This window comes from Macrobrachium nipponense, chromosome 17 (genome assembly GCF_015104395.2).
Source record: "Macrobrachium nipponense isolate FS-2020 chromosome 17, ASM1510439v2, whole genome shotgun sequence".
Taxonomy (NCBI): domain Eukaryota; kingdom Metazoa; phylum Arthropoda; class Malacostraca; order Decapoda; family Palaemonidae; genus Macrobrachium; species Macrobrachium nipponense.
This window is the reverse complement of record NC_087210.1, coordinates 74,601,301-74,626,552: the sequence shown is the minus strand read 5'-3', so window position 1 is coordinate 74,626,552 and position 25,252 is coordinate 74,601,301. Positions and strand designations below refer to the sequence as shown.

The following is a 25,252-nucleotide window of genomic DNA, read 5'->3' as shown; positions in this document are numbered from 1 at the left end:
TTGATGTCATACATTTTTTAAAGACCAATGAGGACTTATATACATCTACTACTAAATCTCTCTCTCTCTCTCTCTCTCTCTCTCTCTCTCTCTCTCTCTCTCTCTCTCCCCACCCTGCGAGCAACCTGCAACTGTCGACTCTCTACCCCACTGCATAGGTCACCTTGGGAGGAGAAGGGCAGCTGGTTAATGGCAGAAGTATAACACTTAATAAATATAACAGGCACTTGAAAATATATGAATGAAAAACTTAATTGTTCCTGTTACTAGTTGCTGTCAGCAATACCGTCAACATTAATAAAAAAAAAAAACTTGATAATACCACGATTCTTTCAAACTGATTAAAGCATAAAAAAAATACACTATGGTTCGACTAATGGGACAAGGATAACCTTTTCCGCCTTTCATCTTTGCGCACCAAAGATAATTGCGACGCCCTCCACCCCCCCATCCCCCTCCCTCAAAACCAAATTACAAAAACCGTTCAACCAAATCAAAATCAAACATGAACGTTGCTTCATAAATCAGCAAACAAACACTAACAACAATATCTGAGAGCATTCCAAATGCCAAAGGTGAACCCGGCAAGACCGTGCATGTACTCGGAAACCCGCCGCCGCGAGCCGTGAGGGAGGTGGGATTCTGAAAGGGACGTTTGAGCGTTGGAATGCCATAATATGTTATCTGATACTCCAAGCGTGCCCTTAACCGACGCGCTTTTGGCTTTTTCACTTCGCTGTGTTCTTTGCACTTAAATTGGCCAATTTATTGGCTTTTATATATACCTACCTTTCAGTGCAGGTCGATTGTTTTATTCTCTGCCCAACTGAGAACAATATTTGACTGTGGCTTCCTAAATCATTATTATTAGTATTACTATTCAGAAGATGAACCCTATTCATATGAAACAAGCCCACTGGGGCCGCTGACTTGAAATTCAAGAATTACATTATTAGATGACACTGCAACGTGAAGAACTAACATATCTTTCTCATCAACAAAAACTTTACATACTCTGACTGGTAAATGTCAACAACGAGTTAACGTAACACGAACGTTGGAGGCAAGCATACAGGCCTTCTATTACTGTCTGATAACAATAAACATAGGGGGAAAATAAACAAAAGGCACTCGGTACACGGAGAGATGAAAAATCCGATTAGTGCCACGCATACGCAATTACAAACTTTAATAGAAATGCCGTTATGCAAAAAGACTTTGGTAAACATTCAAATTTGAATAACTAAATACAAAAAAAAGGAGAAGACATATTGGTAGCTCGACATAGTCTCAAAGAAACAAAAGAAAAACCCAAAATGGAAAGGAGGAATATTTCGCAATCGAGAATGCTGCAGACCACAAAAGTACGTGATTCTCGGCTTCTCTCTCTATTATCTCATAAATCAATAACCTTGGGAGAGATAAGTGATATCTCTCAACAGGCGCAGGAGATGAGTCAGCTCCTACACAAGGATGTCAAATATGGATTCTACAGCCTCTTGGTTGCCAGTTGAGAGAGAGAGAGAGAGAGAGAGAGAGAGAGAGAGAGAGAGAGAGAATGTTCCACTGAAAATGCTCATTCGTAACAAAAAATAACATTATTTTCATTGTGAAGGTGTAGGCCACTTTTCTTCTATTCAACAATTTCTGAAGCAAGAAACTAACACCCCAACAGACCATCTTTCACTCCATGTCTTATGTAGAAAAAAAATGCACTCTGAACTCATCAGTTAATAGTTAAATGCACTCGTGGGGGTGGGGGAGGGGGAGATGGAGAATGCGGATGGGGGGTCCTTCTGCCATCACATCTTCGTAAACAAGACTCTCAAAATGACACGATGGGCACAGATATTACTACAACACCAGAGAGACAGACAACAGCCCACACTCCCATAATCGATCAAATAACCGAACAAACGAAAAACTGATGCCTGGCGGAACACCGGCAGAAATTGGGATAATAGAATAGAATATAGATTTTAGGCAAAAGGCCAAGAACTGGGAGCTATGAGGTCATTCAGCGCTGAAAAGGAAATTTGAGATAAGAAGGTCTGAAAGGTGTCACTGGAGGAAAACCTCGCAGTTGCACTATGAAACAATTGTTAAGAGGGGGTGGTAAGTCGCCTACAGTGCACCACACGAGATGCACTAACGGCACTAACCTACGGGAGGATTTGGGAGAATGTCGTGAAGGGCAGAGCAATCGGATAAAAATGACTTGTTTATCCTCAAGCATGATCAACTATGAAGAGAATCAGCAATATTTCATGTTCCATCAATGGGCAAGCCCAAAGAAGATTAAGATAACGAGCTATTAAATGGTAAAATAAAAGTTACAACACAAAATGATGGCACACCATGGATTCAATTCTATAACTGAATTGAGCCAGCGTGTCACTTAAAACACAGGAAGGGAAATTATTTCAAGGAATTAAGGTAACAAACTAAAATTGGAGCAATGAGTAACGAAATCTAATTTTGGAGGGTTCAGTCCTGTGGAGAGACTGTGAAATTGGAGCAGAGGTGTTACATCGAGAGTTCCTTAACCTCCAAGGGGATGGGGATCGAGTGAGCGTTTAAGATAGTGATTGGAGCAGCATATTCAAATGGGCTAGAGCTTATGATCGGTCTTTCGTGTAAGAGTATAAAACTACTACTCGGCTATGGAAGTTTTGTGTATAAGAGGTTAATCATTGATCCAGATTCAATGGAAAGAAAAAGAACTCATTTAAGAAAATATTTCTCAAAGAAGAAGAATAAAGAGCTTAGATTTCCCTTCAGTGCACAAAACTCAAGGATGGCCATGTAATAACGAAAATTAAAAAGTAATAATAAGCTATTCACTGCAAGCTGCGACGAAATAAATTAACCGAGAAGTAAAAATATCGTATTATTATTCAAACCATTGACACAATAAAGAGGTTTACATCTTTTATAATATCTAAAGCTCTTCACAAGACTGAAAGTTGAAGGATTTCACAAAGAGTAAAAGCCAACACTACTGAGCCAGATCAGTCCTTGGCACACACACACACACACACAGTGGAACTTCCCGCATCCACTGGCATTATAAGAGAAATATCAGCTAAAGAGTAAGCTAATTATCTTCAACAAACCGAATTAGAGATGAAATTCCTGGTTTCAAACAAAGAGAGAGAGAGAGAGAGAGAGAGAGAGAGAGAGAGAGAGAGAGAGAGAGAGAGAGAGAGAGACTTTTTGCAGCTGCTTATGAAAAGAATGTTAAAATGAAGACGATTCGTTATGGATTGAAAACAACAAACACGACATTTACGTAGACCAGCAGAGGGAAAACAATATAAACGCAAAAAAAAATCCTTTTGCCAATATAAAGGGTAAAAACCTTCATTATTAACACTTTCATTTTCCCTATGCATAAACGTAAAAATCCTTCATTTCGTTAATATACACACTTAAAATCGTTCATTTTGCCATTATAAAAACTTAAAAAAAAAAACCTTAATTTTGCATAGTACGAGTTTTGAGGACGCCTACGATTTAAGCTCCTATTCAGAGGACTGGAGTTCGAATAAGCATAAGAAAGGACATCAATGTATTTTAATGATATGTGGAAAACATGGTAGTCATAGTACTTAAGTCGCCAGTTTTGATTTTTTCAGCCTATAACTTCTATAGCCATTTTGTCATTTTTGCTTCTAATAACACTTTTAACGTATTTTCAAACATTTATTCGCAATACTGTAGAGCCTTGTCCTAAAAATAACGTCAATTATCCCAATATATATTCAACCAAGGCTAGATAGATGACAAAGGAGGCTAATATTATAAACACAACAAAACTGCTACTAACTACCGTAACATAAATGATATCAAAGGTTCAACGATTTGTGTTTAGCTAAGCCGAGACGACTGCTAAAGCTTGCTCTGAAGAAAACGAGAGGAGACACAAGAGGTGCGGATAAGAGCTCGGTTGGCCTCCCCACCTTTCGGCCCCCAAGACTTATCCACTCCTTGAATGAAGGATAAGTGCTTAAAAGAAGTTCAAGATGATCCTCGGTCCCTATTCACACACACACACACACACACACACACACACACACACACACACACACAGTCCTATAGGCAGAGAACACTTGGTTGAGATTCAAGTCAATTTAAATTCCGAGTCGAGGAGTGATGAATGACAGCAGAATATGGCGTTTCCTTAAATAGACTCAACTGGTATGGTGGGCGTAATTAGATCTGCTAAGTTTAATTCCACGCTGGAGAGTACTTTAATGAAAACATCCGTGGTAATCAATGTTCCTATTATGGACATGCAGTATCTTATTCTCTGATCTTTTTCGTGGATATGATTGTATACAAATACTTGTTTTTTTATTTGTTTTGTCGTTTTCTCTCTTGTTGTTATTTGATCGGATTTGGCAACAGAATGTAATTTGCCTTCTCTTCTATAGAAGCACTGTCTTAAGCTCGTATATAATCACAGCCATAACTAAAACTAATACAGTAAAAACCTTTTACATCATCAACAAACTTCATACGTTCTAAAACTGTCTACTTCAGGTTCTCTGCTCAGAGGTTGCTCTTAATCACTTTACACGTTTGTTCCCACCACTTCACGAGGCATTCAACTCTTGCAAGTCTCTTCCTACCTTTCTTCTGGAGCGAACTACGTATATACATATACATTTTAGGTTACATTTTTACTTTCGCTTTATACACAATACAGAAATTTCCCATTAATTCATGATCAGTGTGCATGTTTCTGGAAGCATTCTCTTCTCTCTATATAGCTATTCACATTTAATCGATTCACACTTCTGAATGCCTCCACTTCTTTCGTATACATCATTTCAGAAGGTCTTTACTTCTCTGCGTTTAGTAATCGATTTGCGTCTCAGAGCTTCTCTATTCCTTTGTGTCCAATCCGGGAACACTTCATAGTGTTTTCACCTTTAAATGCCTCATCCGGTCCATTTCAGAATGTTTCAACTTTCATACATTCGATTTACGTCCATTTCACAAACTCCCACATCTTGAAGTTCCCATTGCATGTGTTAAGTAAATGTGAGGAATTCGTAATCATACATAATTACCCCTAAATATGCAATACTACTAGCATGTACAGTAAAAGTGTGGAAGGGTACGTCAAATTAATCAAATTTAAGGGCAATTTTGCATAATCAAGTTCACGTAATTTAGGCTTTCTAGCATTAAGTAATCATGCAGATTTACCAGGAATTTTGAATAATTACCAAGTCGTGACCTGTAAATAAGTAATAAAGGAAAGAATAAAAGGAGAGAAGAAGCTAAGCACGATAACAGATCCAGACACAACTGACACCAAGTCGAAATCTTAGTGAAATCAGTGAAATCTGAGAGTCCAAGATTTCATTACCTTCGATTAAGGAGGCTCCACACTGACCTGTGCTCTCACCTTACGACAAGTTAATTGGTGTCAGTATAAATATGAATCTTCCTATTTCAAGACAAAAATGCAACTGATGAACACGCTGTGTACAAGAGCAAGACACAAAGGATAACTGTGTATGTATGTATGTACGTATGTATCATAATACATTTTTACCTATTTACTAATTTACTCATTTATTTTTTCTTTTTAATAAGTGAGATCTTTCTGGATTTTTTCTTTACCTTTTCTTACTTCCTAATGAACGCCATATCCTTTGGAAGCATGAATTTGAAGTCAAATGCACCCCCATATGAATAGGGCTCACCTTCTGAATAATAATAATAATAACAATAATAATAATATATACATATATATATTATATATATATATATATATATATATATATATGTATATTATATATATATGTATATATATATATATATATATATATGTATATGATGTATGTAGTATATATATATATAAACACATACGCACACACACAAATATATATATATATATATATATATATATATATATATATATATATATGTATGTATGTATGTATGTATGTATGTATGGATGGATGTTTTTGTGTGAAGAACATGACGGTAAACTCTGTAATCACAAGCACATGAAAATTGGAACAACTAAGGACTTCGTCTTTGTCACTAAACGAGTAAAATGAAGCAATTCCCAGAGGTCCCCTAAATGCTTTCCCGCTCCCCGTCCCCCAACCTCCTCCACCACCACCTCCACCACCACCACCACCACCACCACCACCTCCTCCTCTCTCTCTCTCTCGTACGCATACTCGGTTACGGCTTGTTACCAGAGTTTAAAGATGAAGTGGCTTACTGACTGATAATTCCTTGAAATGGCGTATTAACTGGATCTAAACTTAAATATATCATAATCTTTAAATAATTTTCACACATCGTAAATCCGTACAAAAACAATACATAAAAGAAGGACGCACCAAGTAATTTTAAGAAATAAAGATGTATGTGTTCAATTGTAATAAAAAAATACCTGGTAAATGTTACTATAGTGTAATGACGCACCATCCTGTTTCTTATTTTTAAGACATCTCAACAAATAAAATTCCTGTAGTGTAAAAACCACCTTGAAGACATGAATTATAACACAGGAAAACCAAACTTACATCCACACCGAGTTAAACGAAAAGTGAAAAGCCTAAAAGAGAAGGCATAAACTTCCCATGAAAGAGGCCTTGTTTGAATCCCCCCCCCAATCCACCACCCCTCCCCTCCCGCCTCCAGCACTTGAAATTTCGCAGAGGCGTCACGAGCAGACGGCCGCGTAATCAGAGTTACGAAAAGCAGGTGTTGTACTCAAAAGGCTTCTCCTTCTTTTCCTCCTCCTCCTCCTTCTTCTTCTCTGCTAAAGTTCCACAACCTTTAATCTAAGCGACTTGACATTAACTCGGCAAAACCACCGTTTGCGTGGTAAAGCCTGCCATGAGTAACCCTTGGTAAATATGATAGGAAAATAGTCATGTTTTTATATTCTGGCAGCTTATGGGAGAGATAAGTGTATTAAACCCGGAAGACCAACTCTCCTTATCCGTTAAAACAGCTGTAGTTATATGTTGCCATTCCGCTAAACTGTGACCAAATGGTAACTTGAATATTAGAAAAAAAGTTGTGCCTATCTATCAGTCTATCTTTCTATATATATGAATGTATGTATGTATTGAGTTCGAGGGAGATCTTGCACACATTTTATGGGCAATTTTCGCAGAGCATTGTAACTGTGGTGTGGCACAGTACAGGATACATCCTGAAACCTTATGTCTTTCAATTTCAAATGAACTTCATGAATACAAATGAAATTTTACTACCACTTCACTGCATTCATTTCGCTTTCCTTATATCCTTAAATGATTTTCGACTAACTTTCATCTTATTTTGCTTGAGCAATTGCCAGACAACTGGCTTGGTTGTAAATACATGCATACTCAATCTCTTTCTCTCTTATTATCCACTACATGGTGCGTGTGCGCGCAAGCGTGATGCCTAGAACCTGACAGCATTAATAAGCATATAGTCGCATTGCAGCTTATGATACGATATAGTCTTTAAGAAGGAAAGAATATCCGTCAACACTGACATCATTGAGAAAATGCCTTTCAGGTTATCCTTTACTAACAAGATGATGTCTTTCAAAATGATAAATCTCCTAACAAAAATCCAATCCTAATTTACTGAATTTGTTCAGTACTAATGACAAAATACATATTAGAGCTACACAGCTTCATTTAGGAAAAACTCGTTATAATAGTTAAGACTAAATTCATAATGTTCTTCAAAATTATCCACGGTTCACTTAGAAAATACTCGACTGAAGGGCAAATCATCATCTATAAAATACCTATATTCAGGAGCTAAATACCCATCAGAGATGGTCATTTTCATCAAGAATAGGCTTTTACCTCGCTTATATATAATTATAATAAAAAAAAACATCTGTCAGAATGAGAATACCCGCAACGAAAAGCATGCTATACTTCAAAATGGCTCCCGAATTACCTATTAACTATGAAATCTCTTCAATCGGATAATACTGTCAGACATATTTATCCTGTATTGAAAATACGTCAAAGTAGAGATGCAATATTTATCCTATATTGAAAATACGTCAAAATAGTGCTGAAATATTTATTATGTACTGAAAATAAGTCAAAGCAGAGAAAAAAATGTAACTTGTAAAGTGCAGACAAATGAACAACGACATCCCGTCAAAGATAAGAGCTGCAGCCGACAGGAGAAATACATCCCCACGTGCGTTTCATTAACATAGCTCGTTAAGCTCTCGCTCAGTATTTCATCGCCCAGCCACAAAGGAAAAGTGCACTGTGCAGCGTTGTTAGGGAATTGCATTCGTAACGAAGGCATCTATCTATCCGCTTGCCAAGTACAGAGATACTCAGCTAATGGAATTGCTTACTGTCATACGGAGAGACTATTAGATTGATACCATATGGAAATACTTACTTACCACTTAAGATATGGAAAAAAAACTGCTAGGAAAATACAGAGCAACTTCGCAGACAGACAGCTTAACAACCAACTTCAATGTTCAAGAATGCTTGGTGACGATAAAAGGTAATCATTGCTGGTCACAGTCATTGAATTGAATTGAATAAGGAATTTAGGCCAAAGGCCAAGCTCTGGGAGCTATGAGGCCATTCAGCGTTGAAACGGGAACTGACACAGTAAAAGGGTTGATAGGTGTAACAGGAGGAAAACCTCGCAACTGCACTATGAAACAATTGTTAGAAGAGGGTGGAAAGTCAGATGGAAGAAAAAGAATATGAAAGGAGGTACAGTAGAAAGAACGAAAGGGGTTGCAGCTAGGGACCGAAGGCACGCTGCAAAGAACCATAAGTAATGTCTACATTGCACCGCATGAGGTGCACTGACGGCACTACCCCACTACGGGGACTGGTCACGTTTATGTCTACAAATTACAATCATCTACTCAAGTGCGCAGCGCCGAAAACCATCACACACGGAATCTAGACTCAGCAGCTTCTAGTTTTAAAGAGCAGAGTTACTGTGATTATCATGAATGCCTATTTATGCATTCAAGGATTTGATAAAGAAAATTAATAAATCTCCATGAGAAAACTGTCAAGTTTATACTGAATTGCAGCAGGTTTTTCAAAACACTTTTGTCAAGTGCAAAATTCACTCGGTTCCCTATAATAGGTATATATGCATTATGACAGAGCAAACTTCAGAAGACTTATAAATATTGCTCATGGTTTATTAATGAATAATCATTTTCGCTAATCTATGGCTTCCATATTTTCAATATCGAAATTATGTTAAAACGGTCAGCTTCATTTCCATAAGTCATCGATTTTATACACAAAAATATGCCATTTATACTTCTAAAACAAGGACGGAGGCCTATCCTAACATTTTCCCTTACAACTTCCTTTAAGTGACAAAAAAAGTGCATCAACTAATATCAGTGACATTAACAAGTAATTTTACACAAAAAGCAGACTAGTATTACTGGAGATTTCAAATGTATATGAGGTTTTCTGGTTCTCTCTCTCTCTCTCTCTCGCTATAAAAATAACAAAAAACCCCGCCCCCATAAAAAAAAAACTTACGAAAAGCTCCTTCTACAATAATAAATATACATGCGAAACCTTACCGATGCATTGACAAGAATTTTCTGGGCGAGTACTTCACACGCCTAACTATTAATAGGCTAAAGGAATCCTGACAAAACTAGGCTAGTTTGATCGTAGAGTTCTAAAAATTGTACTTTTTCATACACGAAAGCCGATGGAGATGTCCGATAATACAATCTTAAGACGAAAGGTAAACGAGGTATTTATAAACAGATCATAATTACACTTACATACTCTCACATACTTGATCTGAGTGTAGAGTGTATGTATATATATATATATATATATATATATATATATATATATATATATATATATATATATATATATTGACACGCTGCTGATGAGTCGTTTATGAACATATATGAAAGAATTAATGTTCTGGATGTTTTACCACACAGGGCCTGCTTCAGCCAAGATTCAGCAATTGGTGTGAATGTGGCAGTGACTGTCATAATGCTCATTTACAACAGACAACGCCCAGTCAGTGATATGTGTGCATGTGTGCCTTTTTCTTTAGTGTGAGTGTTTACAGAGAAGAAGATTGCGGAATTAGAAACAAAATTCAGTCGGGTATTACAGTAAAATGAAAGCAAGTGCATGAATACTTCAGACTATTGAAAAGGAACGTTGGGCACCTGAACCAACTGAAGTTAAAGAGATGGAAACTAAACCTCCATTCATCTATCACAAGTCAGAGCAACCACTGTGTAAAACATCACAGATGGTCATACATTTAGGAATCTTTGTTGCCCAAGAGATGCAATCAAAAACAGCTCCATCTTTATCAACAGCTTCAAAAGTGATGATCCGACAGTAAGAGCGAATTTCAAAGGAATACTAGAGTGGGAAAAGAGGTGTTCTGTGCTGGTCTCAATAATATACAACAGTTAAGTCAGATTATGAATGTATCTGAAAGAGGCAACTGCTGAAGCATTGAATGGCCAACATAGAGAAAAACAAGACATCTGTCAAGAACAGCTGAGACAGATAAGTCTGTTAACATAATGATCCGGTTGTCCATAAGTATATATATATATATATATATATATATATATATATATATATATATATATATATATATATATATATATATATATATATATATATATATATAAAAGGCACTACATTTACGGAGGGCTACTGAAATAAAATTTGACGACCCGCATTTTCAGATTTGTCGGCGTAACTTTAAAACCTTAAAATTAGATGATAAGACTTGTAATCGAGCTTGTAAAAGTAGCTGCCTACTTTAAAACTTTTGATGAAACCCCAAAAGGCCTAACAGAAACGTCAGATCACCTTCAAATAGTATGCATAAAATATGTGAAACATTTTTAGGATATCATCTTGGTTGATTTTTCGAGCATTGTAATCGGCAGACTATTTACATGATTTAAAGTCGAAAGTATAGCATTAAATTGAGAACGTATTACAACGGCAATTGCCTAAAGTATATGTATATGTATATATGTGTGTATGTATACATATGTATATAAAATATATACATATATACAAATATGTGTGCGTGCGTGTGTGTATGTGTGTGTTTCATAATCACAAAGTATATTTAGCCGTTAATTAAAAACCAATGCAAAGGCTTTGATAGCTGTACAGCATTGAATAGAATGAAAAACCATATCCACTTGACTTAGCCAAATTAGTTTCCAGTCACTAAACTTAGAGAGAGAGAGAGAGAGAGAGAGAGAGAGAGAGAGAGAGAGAGAGAGAGAGAGAGAGAGAGACTGACTGGATACGTTTCTTAAAATGAATGTGCAATCATGGACGATATTTATTTCTAAACGAGTTGTGTGTGATTAATGAAACTATACTGAAGGGATACATTGTCCTAGAATAACAATGACATTCTTAGATTTCAGTTTAGGTCAAAAGATTTAGCCTTCTCAAGACTATTACTCATCATATGGCATCAATGCAAAGAGAGTAGCATCATCTGCATAAGGAATCTATTAGTTAAGAATTCAAGGATAAGTTTATTAACAATGTCATAAGCAGCACTCAAAGTCAAGACAAATTATTCAAACTCAATTACCATAACTTAGGGATTTCTGTGTGCTACTGGAATTGAAAGTGGCAAGTATCAAGGCCCTTGCTACTTAAGTATGTATGTATGTATGTATGTATGTATGTATGTATGTATGTATGTATGTATGTATGTATATATATATATATATATACATATATATATATATACATATATATATATATATGTATATATATATATATATATATAGAGAGAGAGAGAGAGAGAGAGAGAGATACGGTCTATAAGAAGAAATTAAAAATCCAAAAGCACTTGACCTAATTAGTCTCCATTATGTAAATTACCATGAATCTTCATCTTTTCTATTTATTAAAAATATGCCAAATCCATGTAAAAAAGACAGAAATCTATTAATACCAAATAAATAAAGAACACTTCACATTGAAATATCTTTAATACATACACGAGTTACTGGTCAGAAAAACTGTGGTCATGGTACAAGATGGTTTAAAGACGTGCTAAGGACTCTCTCAATCTCAAATACATCAGCATCAATAATACTGCCATGAAGTCCATTTAAAAGTGTTAATGCTACTGCCATGAAGTCCATTTAAAAGTGTTAACGCTACTGCCATGAAGTCCATTCAAAAGTGTTAAAGTCAGAAAAATGAAGGACCTCTGGTCCTAGGCACTGTGGCAACACTGCAACTTTACATAAAATGTATGTTGAAGCTTTAAAAAGAGAGCAAAACACACAATATCAAGGGGGAGATTCAATACAAAGCCCTTATGGAATTCAGCTGTTAGATTAGACCACATGGAAGATGGCCACTCTGAAGCATAATTAAAACGATTATAAAACTAAAACTAATAAAACATCACCAGATAAAGATCCCAGTCAGTTGTTGGCATCCAGACAGAGCAGCCTTCCAATTATAGCAGTACTAAAAGGCTAAGGGATAGCCTATGACATACACTGATACACACACACACACACACACACACACACACACACACACACACACACATATATATATATATATATATATATATATATATATATATATATATATATATATATTCGTATATCTTTCTTACAAAAGGGAGTGGCTCTACAGGGTGAAATTCTCCCATTTCTTTCAGCTGGCCCTTTTGGATGACTTTGTTAGTACCATGCTTCTATCTACCTTGGATGCGAACCATCACAGTTGAAATGCTACGGACAAAGGCTAATTCTCTATTTATGTCAACAAAGCAGATTGGATTCTGCAGTAAACTAACCATACTCAGTCCAGTCCTAAACAGAACACGAGCCCTAACCGATGGAGTAAACCCGACACCTTCCGGTCATGAAGACAAATCTTTTCTCTCTCCTCTCTCTCTCTCTCTCTCTCTCTCCTCTCTCTCTCTCTCTCTCACACACACACACACATATGTAAATACATACAATACAATACAATACACACACATTATATATATATATATTATATATGATATATATATAATATATATAATATAATATTGAATTTTTTAGTACAAAGTACGGGAACTTTTATGTACAATACAAGTTCCTCACCAGTGTCTTAACTTTTATTACTGTTTTTATGCAATCCTTTGATACAATTAGTATGCCTGAAGCAAGTGAAAGACTACAGAAAAACAAATAAAGGAAAAGTGAAAAGAAAAAAAATAATAAATGATTCAGCCTACTTGAGCAAATATCCAAAGTTCAAGATAGAAGCTGGGCTGCAGATATCTTACAGCTGCATGGCTCTCAGTCAAATTATTCTAGTCTCACCTCATCACGGCAGAGCTGCTTTTAGCAATTTATCTCGGGCGATTGTCAGGGTCGTTCTGTTGACTTACTTGGGTGCGTTGATTGAATGCGTCTGTATATGTAAACATAAGTGTTAAAGCGGCACAGTCACATGCAATATCTGTCGGTAAAAAATTATTTTTTTTTCTTTAGCTCCGCTCCTTATTGTTCTTAGCAAAAGACACAACATTTATCAAACACATTTAGGGTTTTCATCTCAAGAAGCTTCCACTTAAATAACGAGCAGTATTATCTTCTAGCCTAATATTCAGTAATAAACATAGGCCTACATACACACCAGTGGTTATGCAACATCACCCTGGAATGGCTGGAACAGGTTACTGGCATTCAGCAGGGTGGGTCGTTCTAACTTTCAAATACTCTGCTAATTAATTCTAAAGCAATTTTTCCAGTGTAAATAAATAGAAAATGAAAAATACCGCTATCGGTGTTGAATAGTTTTGTACATGGTTATTCGGTAATGTTGGGGCCGGAATCTTTATTATATACATTTGAGCATGATTTCGGTGCACTACTAACACAATTCGTTTAATTAAAAGTGTCTGGAGTCTTCTGATGTGAAATGTAGTAATTGTGTCCTGAGTCTTCTACGACAAAGTCCTTCTCACCTTAAAGCCACCGTGTGTGAATATTAACAACAATATCTCCTGACACGGTGATAACTCTTGATGAAAGAATTCAAACACTGTAGGCTAGTAATAAATTAGCATATTGCTAACATATTGCTTACCACAATTATTCCAGTTGGAATATATAATGTTCTTTTTAGTATAAGACCATATATTTTCAAGATTATACAATGACTGTATCGATCACAACAATGTTCATACACACACACACGCACACACACACACACACACACACACACACACACACACATATATATAAATCTATATATATATATATATATACATATATATATATATATATATATATATAGATATATATATATATATATATTATATTCGCCTGTTATAGGCATAAGGTATATGGGAAAATGAAAAACTGCAGCTACCAACATTCTGCCTCTTCCTTAGTCACTGTACTGCATGACTTTCCTGTTAGTATTTACGAATACAACCTATCCGCCCACACACATAAAAACGATATGAGTACCTACAGTAGCTTTATATTTAGACGTGAAAATGCCTGAATGTATGCATATTCAAATATGAAAGCAATGCAGTGTATTGTATTCAGCACATATGTGTATACACATCTTTGTATGAAGTTCATATATATATATATAATATATATATATATATATATATATATATATATATATATATATATATATATATATATATTAATATATATATGCCTAACATTTTTCTACCAGTCATATCAAAAGCAAGAACATAATACATTACAGCATTTTACAGCAACAGATCTTAAACTATTATTATTTCGAGATGGGAGACACTCCCCTAATATGGTACTAGGCCAAATCGATGTTCCAATCGATGTAAGGGCGGCATTATGCTAAATGATTAATGAAGAAGTTCCCTACCTGATTTTCCGAGTTCAGTAGTTTGAGCTGATCGTTGATGAGGGAGTACTTCGCACTCTCCTCTTTCCTAAGGGCACGCTCCTTCTTCAGTTCGGGAGACCAGAAGGTCTTGATAGAGTGCATGGAGGAGCCCAGTTTCTGGTTGGTCAATTCCAGTTCCTTTTTGAGATTCCCCAGTTCCTTCTGGAGATCGGAATTGTGCACTTGTAGTTCGGCTAAATAACCGTCCCTTCCCATCCCCCCGAGACTGCCCGCCCCATGCCGCCCGCTAAGGTCCGGGTTAGGGCTGGCTCGCGACCTTCCCATCGAGTGGTGGTCACGGTAGAGATCGTCCTCGAGCATTGGTCCGCGATCTAGAGATCTATCCCTTCGGGCCATGTGCCCTCCCTGAACACCATGCATGTCCATGGCTCCTCGCTCCATGCTGCGGTCACGAGGATCACGTATTGGCATAAACTCGCGATCGTGCGCCTCTCGGTCCAAGGAGTGATAGTTACGTCCTACGTTACTGCGACTTTGGCTACGGCTACGGTGGTGAGATCCTGGTGCTGATCCGCTACGGCGGTCCGCGTCCATGGTGGCGTGGGGGTCCATGTATGGCCCACCGTGGTCCAGCGCCAGGGTGGGGGAGGCAGCGCGGGTAGCCGATCTGCTACGGCGCGCGGCTGCTGAAGCGGCTGCTGAAGCGGCTGTAGGTTGAGGGCTGTGGGCGCGGTGGTGACCGCCCTGGTCCAGATAGTAAGGGTCGTTACTACTCAGGTCGCGGCGCGAGGATCGGGGCGACCTGGTACTTGGCACCCCTCCTCCCCCACCACCACCGCCATACACGTCGCGCGACATCCCACCATAATCATCACTGCCTTTCACTACACACTGATGCCATCATCATCATCATCATATCACCGCACCACAACACTAACTATCACTGTCTCCTCTCGCACTACTGGCCGAGGGGACACTACTGTGACTGCAGGCCGCGATCAATGGTACACAATGTGGATGAGGGGAGATCCCACTGCTCACCAGACACGCCTTTTCTCACATCTCACCCTTCCGTTCTTATCGTTTATAACACATCTTGAATTCATCTGTATCACCATGCATAGCAAACTTTAACACCCGTTATAATATAAAAGCAGCAGGGACGTCTCGCCATGGAAAACTTAGATTAAAAGAACGGCAACCTCCTTTACCCATCAGCAGCTGTAGTGGGCCGGCGCACTGAACGCCAATCAGTGTTGCCAACGATTTGTTCTTGAATGTCTGTCTTGCATAGACTCATATGATTTAACAATATCCTGTTCAATACTGAGACATTGCAATTGACCTCACAATGACGATTATTCGTTTGCTGAGGTAATTACTAACCTTAACGGAACGCCGTGCTCTAATTCAGCAGAAAACGGCAGTACAGGAGGATCATAAACTCCGTTGCAATACTGTGTGGGTGAAATGATGAGATTAGTTCTCAGTAAATCCAACAGATAGCAGCAATGGGGAGACCGCCAAAGCAGTTCACATTTTGCCCAATAGGCGGCCGACTGGCGAACTGGCTGCCAAGGATACGATAACCTATAAAATTTGAGATAATCTATACCGACAAAATTACTTGTATAGGTGCCCACATATTCGAATAACCATGTGAAAAAGGCAGCACAAATTCTTGTATGATTGATTTAAATGACAACTAGGTTGTCCACGCATCATCTGTCTTCTTTATAGGCGGCAATTCAAGAAACGATATATTTTGTTACTCAAACGAGATTGGTGTCAAAATATAAACAAACATGGGAGTCACTGTGTGAGTACACACAAAATGTTCTCTATTTTCTATTACGAGCGTCTTATACAACACGGTAGTCTATAATATTACGTGAATTTACGGTTTCTGTCAGTTTGCTCTAATCCTGTCGGTGAAATTTACGTAATATGGCGAGACAGAAGACACCCGGCATGTGTCAATTTTTTTGCCGTGCCTATTCGAGACCGGCCATATCTCTCTAAATGGACGTTGGTAGGCTTTGTTAACTACAGACGTAATTACGCGTATTGTTAGATGCATATTTGTTCAATACCTACCCGTTGAGTATTTCAACTGGCCCCATTTTACGTGGTTGCCTTAGCCTTAATACCAGGTCGAGCTTAGGCCTATGTCAGGTCGTTATTAGCCTGACCTAGGCCTAGGATTGCTGGTCTATCTCCCATCTTACTTTTCACTTTCACCTTCTACTAACAATTGTCTCAATATTTTCACCTCTGAATGACTTCATAGGTCCCAGCCCTTGGCTTTTTGCCTAATTTTACATTTCAATTTTTAAGCGCCACAGCTTAAGTTAGGGTAAATGACCAATTGGCGACATAGCGGCCATCGATCCTGGATTGTTGCCACCCATGAGCATCAGGTAAGAGTTGTGGTCCATTCAGGCAGCACACCGAGATTCTACGCTCCTCTTGAAGTAAGTGTTTCCTCGTAAATTACAAAATAGGGTAAAAAACCGCATGGTACAGGGGCGGACCATGTACGATCAATGTGTACAACCCCAAAAAAAGTACATTGTAACGCGTCCTGACATCGGAGATGGGCATCAGACGCGACTTGTTGTTGGTGAGAAACGGAGCTAAAGACCTCTACAAAACCTCTACTCCGGTGTCAGGACGCGTTATGATGTACTTTCCTTGGGGTTGTTCACATTGATCGTACATGGGCCACCCCTGTACCATGCGGTTTTTTACCCTAATGGCATAATTTAAGCATTTTTACGGGAGGTGGCTGCATTCTGAGAGGGGTGGCCGCTATATCGCTGCTCGGTCATTTACCCTAATAGCCAATGTCTTTAGGTGAATTACACAGGCTCTGGTAAGACTTTACTTTAGTTGTGCTGCCTCATTCCCGCCAATCAATGACAAGGACAGGTTCCTCATACATAAATGGACATAACCTTTCCCATAATGCCAGGTCCTGACCTAACCAGATCTTACCTCCCTAGCATAACGTAGGGTGGTAATCAGCTACGCAACTAAAATAAAGTTTTACTCAGGCTTGTCTTGCTCATCATATTAAATTACAGCCATTAGGCTTAATCAGTAATTTCATAGCCCAGCCTACTAGCCTAGCACAGTTTTTACAATATAGTTCAGTGAAATTTATAAATGTGATCTAGGCCTAAGCTAGTTTTCATAAACTTTTGTAGGAAATTAATAATAATGGTAAATATAATTACTATAAATAAAACCATCCCTAATGTTGTAAGGAAAGGTGCATCAGGCAACCGACCCCTTAATGTAGGGATAACGGTGGGAAAGAAGATATTTACGATAATTCCTGTATTTTTTAAAAACTTGTGAATTATAGTTTTCCTGAGGCTAGCCTAGATTTTGATGTTTTTGATGACTTCAGTATTCATTGCTGTATGCTGCCCTAATGATTGTTTATGTAAAACTGTACACTACTACCACGTTCTGATTCCCACCAGTCATTAACCAGAACATTTACCATTTTTTATTCATGTTTATGATTATTTCCTATCCTTTTATGCTTTGACCTTTATCCTTAAGGGAGTGGTACTAAACACAGCACCAATTTTGCTCCTGAACTGGTAGGTCTAGTTACTAAACTAGAGTGGCATGGTAGTATCTTACAGTTTTACCGTTGATTAAGGTAAACAATCGCGGACGATCCACCATCATCACGCTGGACAGGTCTTATTCACTCGATATTTAATTGGTGAAACAAGAATGCAATTACAACTCTAAGCATACCATTCAAAAGATTGAAGTTTCGTCAACATAATGTGATATATGAAAGCCCCATACGAACTAAAATAAGCATGTGACGCTCTTCGTAAAATATGTTTTCAAGGCAGTTTTGAAATCCAATATGGCAGCTATCTTGTGGCTGGACAGGTCTGGTCACGGATGGACACCATCTTTCCCAGCCTTCCCAGCACTCATTTGAACAATGTTATCATATATATGTAATGTTTATTGATCTTACTCAAGATTGCAGTTGTAATCAGCACAATAAAACAACATTTTGTTGCCTATATTAGTGAAAGTATGAAACTTGTTATTCCCGGGGTCATGGTTTGAATTGAATTCATTTTTACCTCGTAATTGGTGGTTTTATCCTTACTACCATCACAACTGAAACTCCACAGTGCTTATTTGATTGTTATTATACACATTTTGGTCTTAATTCACTCCACATTGCACTTGAACCATGTTGCTGTTCCTGGTTCCTAAGCGTGCACTCCACAAACACAGTTACGAGCAGCAGACGACGACACTGCAAAGTTTTATTCCCTTAATTGTTTACTTTACTCATTATTTAGTTCAACTTTACTTTGTTACTTCAAATTGTTTAATTCATGTCTTATTACCCCTTTTTTGCAACCAAATTACCCCGAAAAATTACAGATATTTCTAAAGTAGATACAATCCAATGTTTCTAACCTTGTCGTACATTTGGCTGCCGAAAACCATAGAGGAGCAGACTACGGATAAGTGGATGATTTTTTTTTTTTTTTTTTTTTTTTTTTTCTTTTTGTGTGTTGCTAGCACTTCTCATTGATTTAAGTCTATATTAGTATTTTGATTTTTTTAAATAACTGTATGCCAGAAATAAATGTAACCTTTAATGTTTGCATGCTAAGAATGGCAAAATCATCGTTGCCACATTAGTGGAGCTTCATACATACGTCGATGCATTATTATAAACTGTTTCCATGAAGTCTAGTTGTCATAATAATTCAATAATGATAAAATTGCTTTAATATTTATGTATACTATATACTTTCAATACATAGGCTAATTTCACCAATTTCCACGTTTTGTGTAAGTCTTATACCCAGTTTGGAGGGTGAACACATACCAATTGGCAACAGAGAGAGAGAGAAAGGAAGGCGAAGGAAGGAAGGACAGGGTTGGCGGTGGGGGGGGGGGGGGGGGGGGGGGGGTAGGTGCAGCTTTTTTCGCGTGTTCGTATCCATTTTTGGATAATGGAGTTTTTGTCTCTTGGTACAAGGACAAGTGTCGTTATTCTTTGCGATTAGTGATTCACAATACTACCCTTATAAATTACGGCACTGGGTGTAATGCACTATAGCAAAATCTCGTTCGGATACAAGTGTTCGTTACAGAAATATTGCCAAAAACGTGCTTGCACTGTCTCTGAAACCAATAGTAGGTATGCTGCTTAGTTGTCAATCAAGTTTTTTGTAATCAAGTATTTTTTGCAAGCTAGGTATTGTATAAATTTGTATTTTTCTCAATCAAAACATATGCCCCTCAATGCTAACTTTCCTCTTTTATTAACGACTTTCTGGTCATTGCAAATTCGGCCCCATTAATTTCTTATGGTGCGAAAACAGACAGAGGCCCGGGGACCGAAAGTGATTGCATCACACTACGGCGGTAATCCGGCAGTAAAACATCTTCATATATCCAAAAAGTAAATAATAAAGATATATATGCGCATTACGATTATAACAATTGCACGAATAACTGGTAAACTGTTCTGCAAAAAAGTTGAGTATATAGCAATTCATCTACAATAGGTACGAAAGTCAAGATGTCGTGACGTCATAATACAGGGCTTAAAAGAACGTTTGATTTCCGAAAAATAATTACTTAAAATTGAGTCAGAATCGAGTTACTTTTTCAATAACGAATATTTTCAAATTAATCATCATAAATATGTAAAATATTGATGTTTTACTATTTATTTAAATAATTATCTAGTGCACGCTTCGTCATCGTCTTCTACCAAAACAGTAGTTTCCTTAAAAACGTGGTTAGGGACCGATTGTTGTGATGAAAGTGCCCCAGCATCTATGGGTACAAGTGGTGTGCAGATTTATCACAGGAAATGGGAAGTTTGTTGACACAAGCGACTCCACAAACATCTAGATGACGTCAATCTTCTAAGATATTTAAGCGTAAGTAAAAATTTCGAAAGCGTTTTGGTGAGATTTGCACTATGTTGGACACCCTTTTCACTACCCTAAGTTTAATGCTTTAAATTTGGCCTTAATTTCTAACTTTGGAAAAAATACCTACTTCGAAAGGAGATTAGAGGTCTTTAGCTCCGTCTCTCACCAACAACAAGTCGCGACTGATGCCCATCTCCGGTGTTGGGACGCGTTATAGTACTTTTTCGGAGGGTGGCATGCCGTGATCGTCGGTGAGTTGATCCAGGCCATGCAGTTGTTTACCCTATACCAATATAATGCACCCTTTTATAGAAACAGTTGAGGAGAGAAGATTATGGTTTTGGACAGGGAGGGAAATATGAATGACTGGAAAGCAAGGATACAGCAACTTGACTTTCTTAAATTAACTTAGCCAATGATTTGGTGTCCTTTGGTAACTGAGGTGTGTGTGGGTAACCCCTCATCCTAACCTGACTCCAAAGGTGTGGTTTCTTACTCAGGTTCTTTCTACTTTGTTAGGCTAAGGGTTGCTTTAATGTCTTAACCAAGGATATGTTATGGAAATTTGACTAATATAATATTCTTAAAATAGTCACACATAAAACTTTCATAGTGAACATCTTTGTTATTGAAAAAATTAGATAACTCACTTTGTGACTAAATACCTTATGGCATACCTTTGGGCATAATGAAAGAATTGTTATATCCTGTTAGATGCATGAATGTGAAATAAATCTCCTAATGAGTAGCCATCATTTGAGAACTTGGGTGGATTTGAACATCGGATCCAGCTATACTTGACTCTTTAGAGTAGCTTGGGTCATTGGTTTTAGAATTTTGAAATTGTAGAATTCAGCTTGACTTGACAGTGCAATAATTGATGGTGTTAGTGACCGTAATTGCAGAGGCGCTTAAAAACCAATTTCCTAGTAGGGTCCTTCCTAATTGATATACTATATTGTTTAGGGGTAGGGGAAAAATAAAAACAAATGGAAGTATGGGAAAAATAAAAACAATTGGTTTGCACCAACATTAATGTTAAGTTAAAAGCATAGAACACAAGATAAGAATAAAAATCATTAAATGCAAGATAGATAGAAGAATGCTTGATCATGTTTTTGGGAAGAAATCCGTATGTTAAGTTACCCTACTGGCTACATATTCAAAGGGCATTAATTCAAATTAAAACAACTGACTTAAGCTACTTAAGCCTCAGATTCAGTTAGTTCTACTTAAAAACAAAAGATTGGTTTGCAATAATAACAATACGTAATGGTCAAACTAAAGTTTGATTTGTAATATAACAATAATGGTCAGAAGTACATGAAACAGTCAACCATGAAAATAAACGGTAAATGTATTTGCTGAAAAGTTGGTATTGCCTCAAGGTTTCCAAAAAGTAAAATAGGTCTAGGATATAGGTTAGGCTACGCTGTTAGAGAGGAACTGGTTCCTTTATGTTAGACTACTTTAGCAACTCAAAAACTTAGCCAGGTATTGCAGCACTTGTATCTTAATGTTAGGGTAGGATAAATTGCCACACCAGTTGAGTGTGGCCTAGCTACCAAAGTTATGCCTTTGCTGGGCTGACTTAGGCCATTCACTAGTAGTTTAGCTTGTGCGTATCCTCAAAATACACTAGCTCCAATACCAAGGCTATTCCATCGGTTTATATAAAAACTTGATCAACAACACCTACGGTAAACCTTACACCACTTGCCTTAGTAGGCAAGTGTTTGGTTAAGCTCAGCTATAGTGTTTTTTTATCAGATTCTGACCATCTGTCTAGGTTAGCCATACTTTTACTTACCTTACTCTACCTTCAGTGATGTAGTGCTAAAGAACAGCAGTTGTTGGTCTCAAAAACCTTAGCATTTTAGCTGTCAGTAGCCTTACTGTAATGCTTTCATTTTTCATTTGCAAAATTTAGTCCAGTGTTTCGGCACTGCTTTGTTAATGCTGGAAAGCACAGAGAGGTTTCAAAGGAAACTTTCTCGATTAAGGGAAAAATCGAATGGGCATACAACTTATCCAATGTATGGGACACTCATGCAAGCCAGAGGTGTTAGCCTTGCCTTTATAATTTTGGAAGATGCCAAAGGAAAAAGTGCTGGGTTTCAAAAGGGGAATTTAGGTCCCTCCCTTCTCACCCACTTCCCTTCATTTTACAGCATTGTTACTAAGTTTCTGTGACTGTTTCCTGCTCATACTGGGGAATATTCTTACATAAAAGGCTCTGGTTTGTATACATAAAGAAATATAAATTATACTCTGAAAATTTTATGTAATGATACCTCTAGCTACATGATGTATTCTAATTTTTTTATGCAAAATATAACCTGGCATGGGCATTTATGCTGCAGAATAAATGTGCCGTGCCATATATATACGTATGTACTTTGCATACGATGCAATCCCCTGAAATAAGCCTGAAAATTAGGTCTCAGAAAATTTAGTGATCCACAAACGTTAACAGAACCTATGCCTTTCTTAAAACAGCAGGTTGGGGAGGGTTATATATACAGCAGAATTCTATTTTTAATGGAAGCTCGATCAGAATTAAACGTACTGTGCTGTTCTTTCCATATTTCAGTGGTATTTAAAGATTATTCTAGCTCTTCCTAGACTGTACTGTTCTTGTGAATAGGACCTGTCAGCCTTTTGCATCAGTACATTCTAGGCTATATCGTAGGTTACACGTACCTACATGACTGGAAAGCTGACATTCCTGGGTGTTGACTGATTGCAATTTCCTCATTCTCATTCTGTTTATTACAAGCCCTCTGTAACCTTGCTGTTAGACTACCTCCCAACTTGATAAGTAGATCTCCTGTATAAGTCAAAGGTTTACTTTGTATACTTTGTAGAAAAAATCTGCAATTTTTATTATAGAGTAAATTACATTTTCCATAGATATACTATAAACCTCTGATCTGCCCCACTTTTATTCTTATAGTTGAAGCATTAGTCATCACCTAGGCAAGTGACTGATGACTTCCCTCACACCATTCTAAAGTATAACTACCCTGTTAAAACTGTCAGTGACCAAACCAGCTAGCATTTGTAGATAAGGGTCTGTTTATCTAAGAGAGATTCCAGTATTGCGAATGTTTTTTCATCCCTCCAATATATGCAACCTGGTGCCATTGTATCTCAGGTTAAAGATGGTACATGGACACTATTGCAATTTCTGGTTAACACAAACTATGTATGTGTCCTTTTGAATTGAGAGGCAAGTGGAGGCTACCATCTCCATCTGAAAGGGCATGCCTTGTGGACTACAAACAAACATTAGAAGCTTTGCAGGTTTCTTGGCACTTCTTTCAGTAGCTCCTTTTTCCATCATTGATCTTGCCTTTCTATAAAGCAGTGACGTGAACACAACTGACACTGATACTATTTATTGTCATTGGGACCAGAAGCTCTGGAGATAGGCACCTGCTGGATATGGATATGGACTGGGCTTTGGTAGAAGAGGTCGTCATTGTCTCTGGTTGCTGGTGGAGGGAGATTTCTGTAAGATTTTCTTTCTGTGCTAGGCTAAAGGGCATTCAGCATCCTCTAGGGATTATTAGTCTGTTTGGAGTAGTACAAGAATAGGAGTCTTTGTATTTGTCAGTACCTTAGAGTCCGTGCTTAGCATTAGAGGGAAAGTTGTCCTCGTGCATACAGTGGAAGAGTTTGAAAAAACACTGCTTTTATGATGTCACTCTCATTCGAAACATGTGCTGTGGTAATACTTCTGTGAAGTATTGGAACTCTCAGATGCTAAGAGGAGTTATCTTGAAAATTGGATAAGTCATACGTGCTGAAAGAAGTATGAACACATTCTGAAAGAAGCATGCACACTACCAAATACTGCATGTCATGTGCAGGTAGACTTATGAGATGTGTGGGCAAGAAGAGGTGTGCTTGCTAATTGGTACAGAAGAGTCAGGTGTAAGTGAAATAACATGACTGATTGTATAAAGTTGATGCAATAGAATGAAAGGCACCCCAATGTCCCCAGTTATAGATGAGACTTTTATGTGGTCACTCATGTCTCATGCATGTGAAGATGAGTCGTAACTGTCAGTAGTCAAAGGCAAACTGTGGGTCCATGTAGTGGTTGTAGTTTTACACATTGTAAAATAAAAGATTAATATAGAGGACGCTCTACAGTTGTAATGGGTAGGGGCAAGTTGATGCCAATGGGCATTTACAAAGTAATTGTGAAAATGAGATTATAGGCAACTGGCACAAAAAATTAACAATATAACATTGTTCTCTTCTGTAGTCCTGCTGAGGATGCCTAAGGGTGAGGAATGCAGACAAGACATACTGTATGTAGGACCATCATGTCACCTCATTGTGATTGATACTTCTGATTTTTTCATAGCTGCAGTTATACCAATCAGAACTGCACTC

The 25,252-nt window shown here is 37.6% G+C and overlaps 2 protein-coding genes across 17 annotated transcripts in view; one reads left to right on the top strand and one right to left on the bottom strand.

The window, feature by feature from the left end:
• Window positions 1–16,143, bottom strand: part of LOC135196336 (trichohyalin-like) — a 515,728-nt gene extending 499,585 nt beyond the window's left edge. For 7 of the 14 annotated variants that reach the window (XM_064223089.1, XM_064223084.1, XM_064223095.1 and 4 more), the window contains exon 1: window positions 14,916–16,132. In XM_064223089.1, the coding sequence (XP_064079159.1) occupies window positions 14,916–15,755 (840 nt within the window). In that variant the 5' untranslated portion in view covers window positions 15,756–16,132. Of the gene's footprint in view, window positions 1–14,915 lie in introns of all 14 variants that reach the window. The other 7 variants (XM_064223094.1, XM_064223097.1, XM_064223086.1 and 4 more) reach the window with 3 other exon arrangements.
• Window positions 16,144–16,500: 357 nt separating this feature from the next.
• LOC135196064 (mediator of RNA polymerase II transcription subunit 20-like) overlaps window positions 16,501–25,252 on the top strand; it is a 292,162-nt gene continuing 283,410 nt past the window's right edge. Inside the window, exon 1 of one of the 3 annotated variants that reach the window (XM_064222527.1) lies at window positions 16,501–16,716. In XM_064222527.1, the coding sequence (XP_064078597.1) occupies window positions 16,703–16,716 (14 nt within the window). In that variant the 5' untranslated portion in view covers window positions 16,501–16,702. Of the gene's footprint in view, window positions 16,717–16,814; window positions 16,930–25,252 lie in introns of those variants that run through there. The other 2 variants (XM_064222525.1, XM_064222526.1) reach the window with 2 other exon arrangements.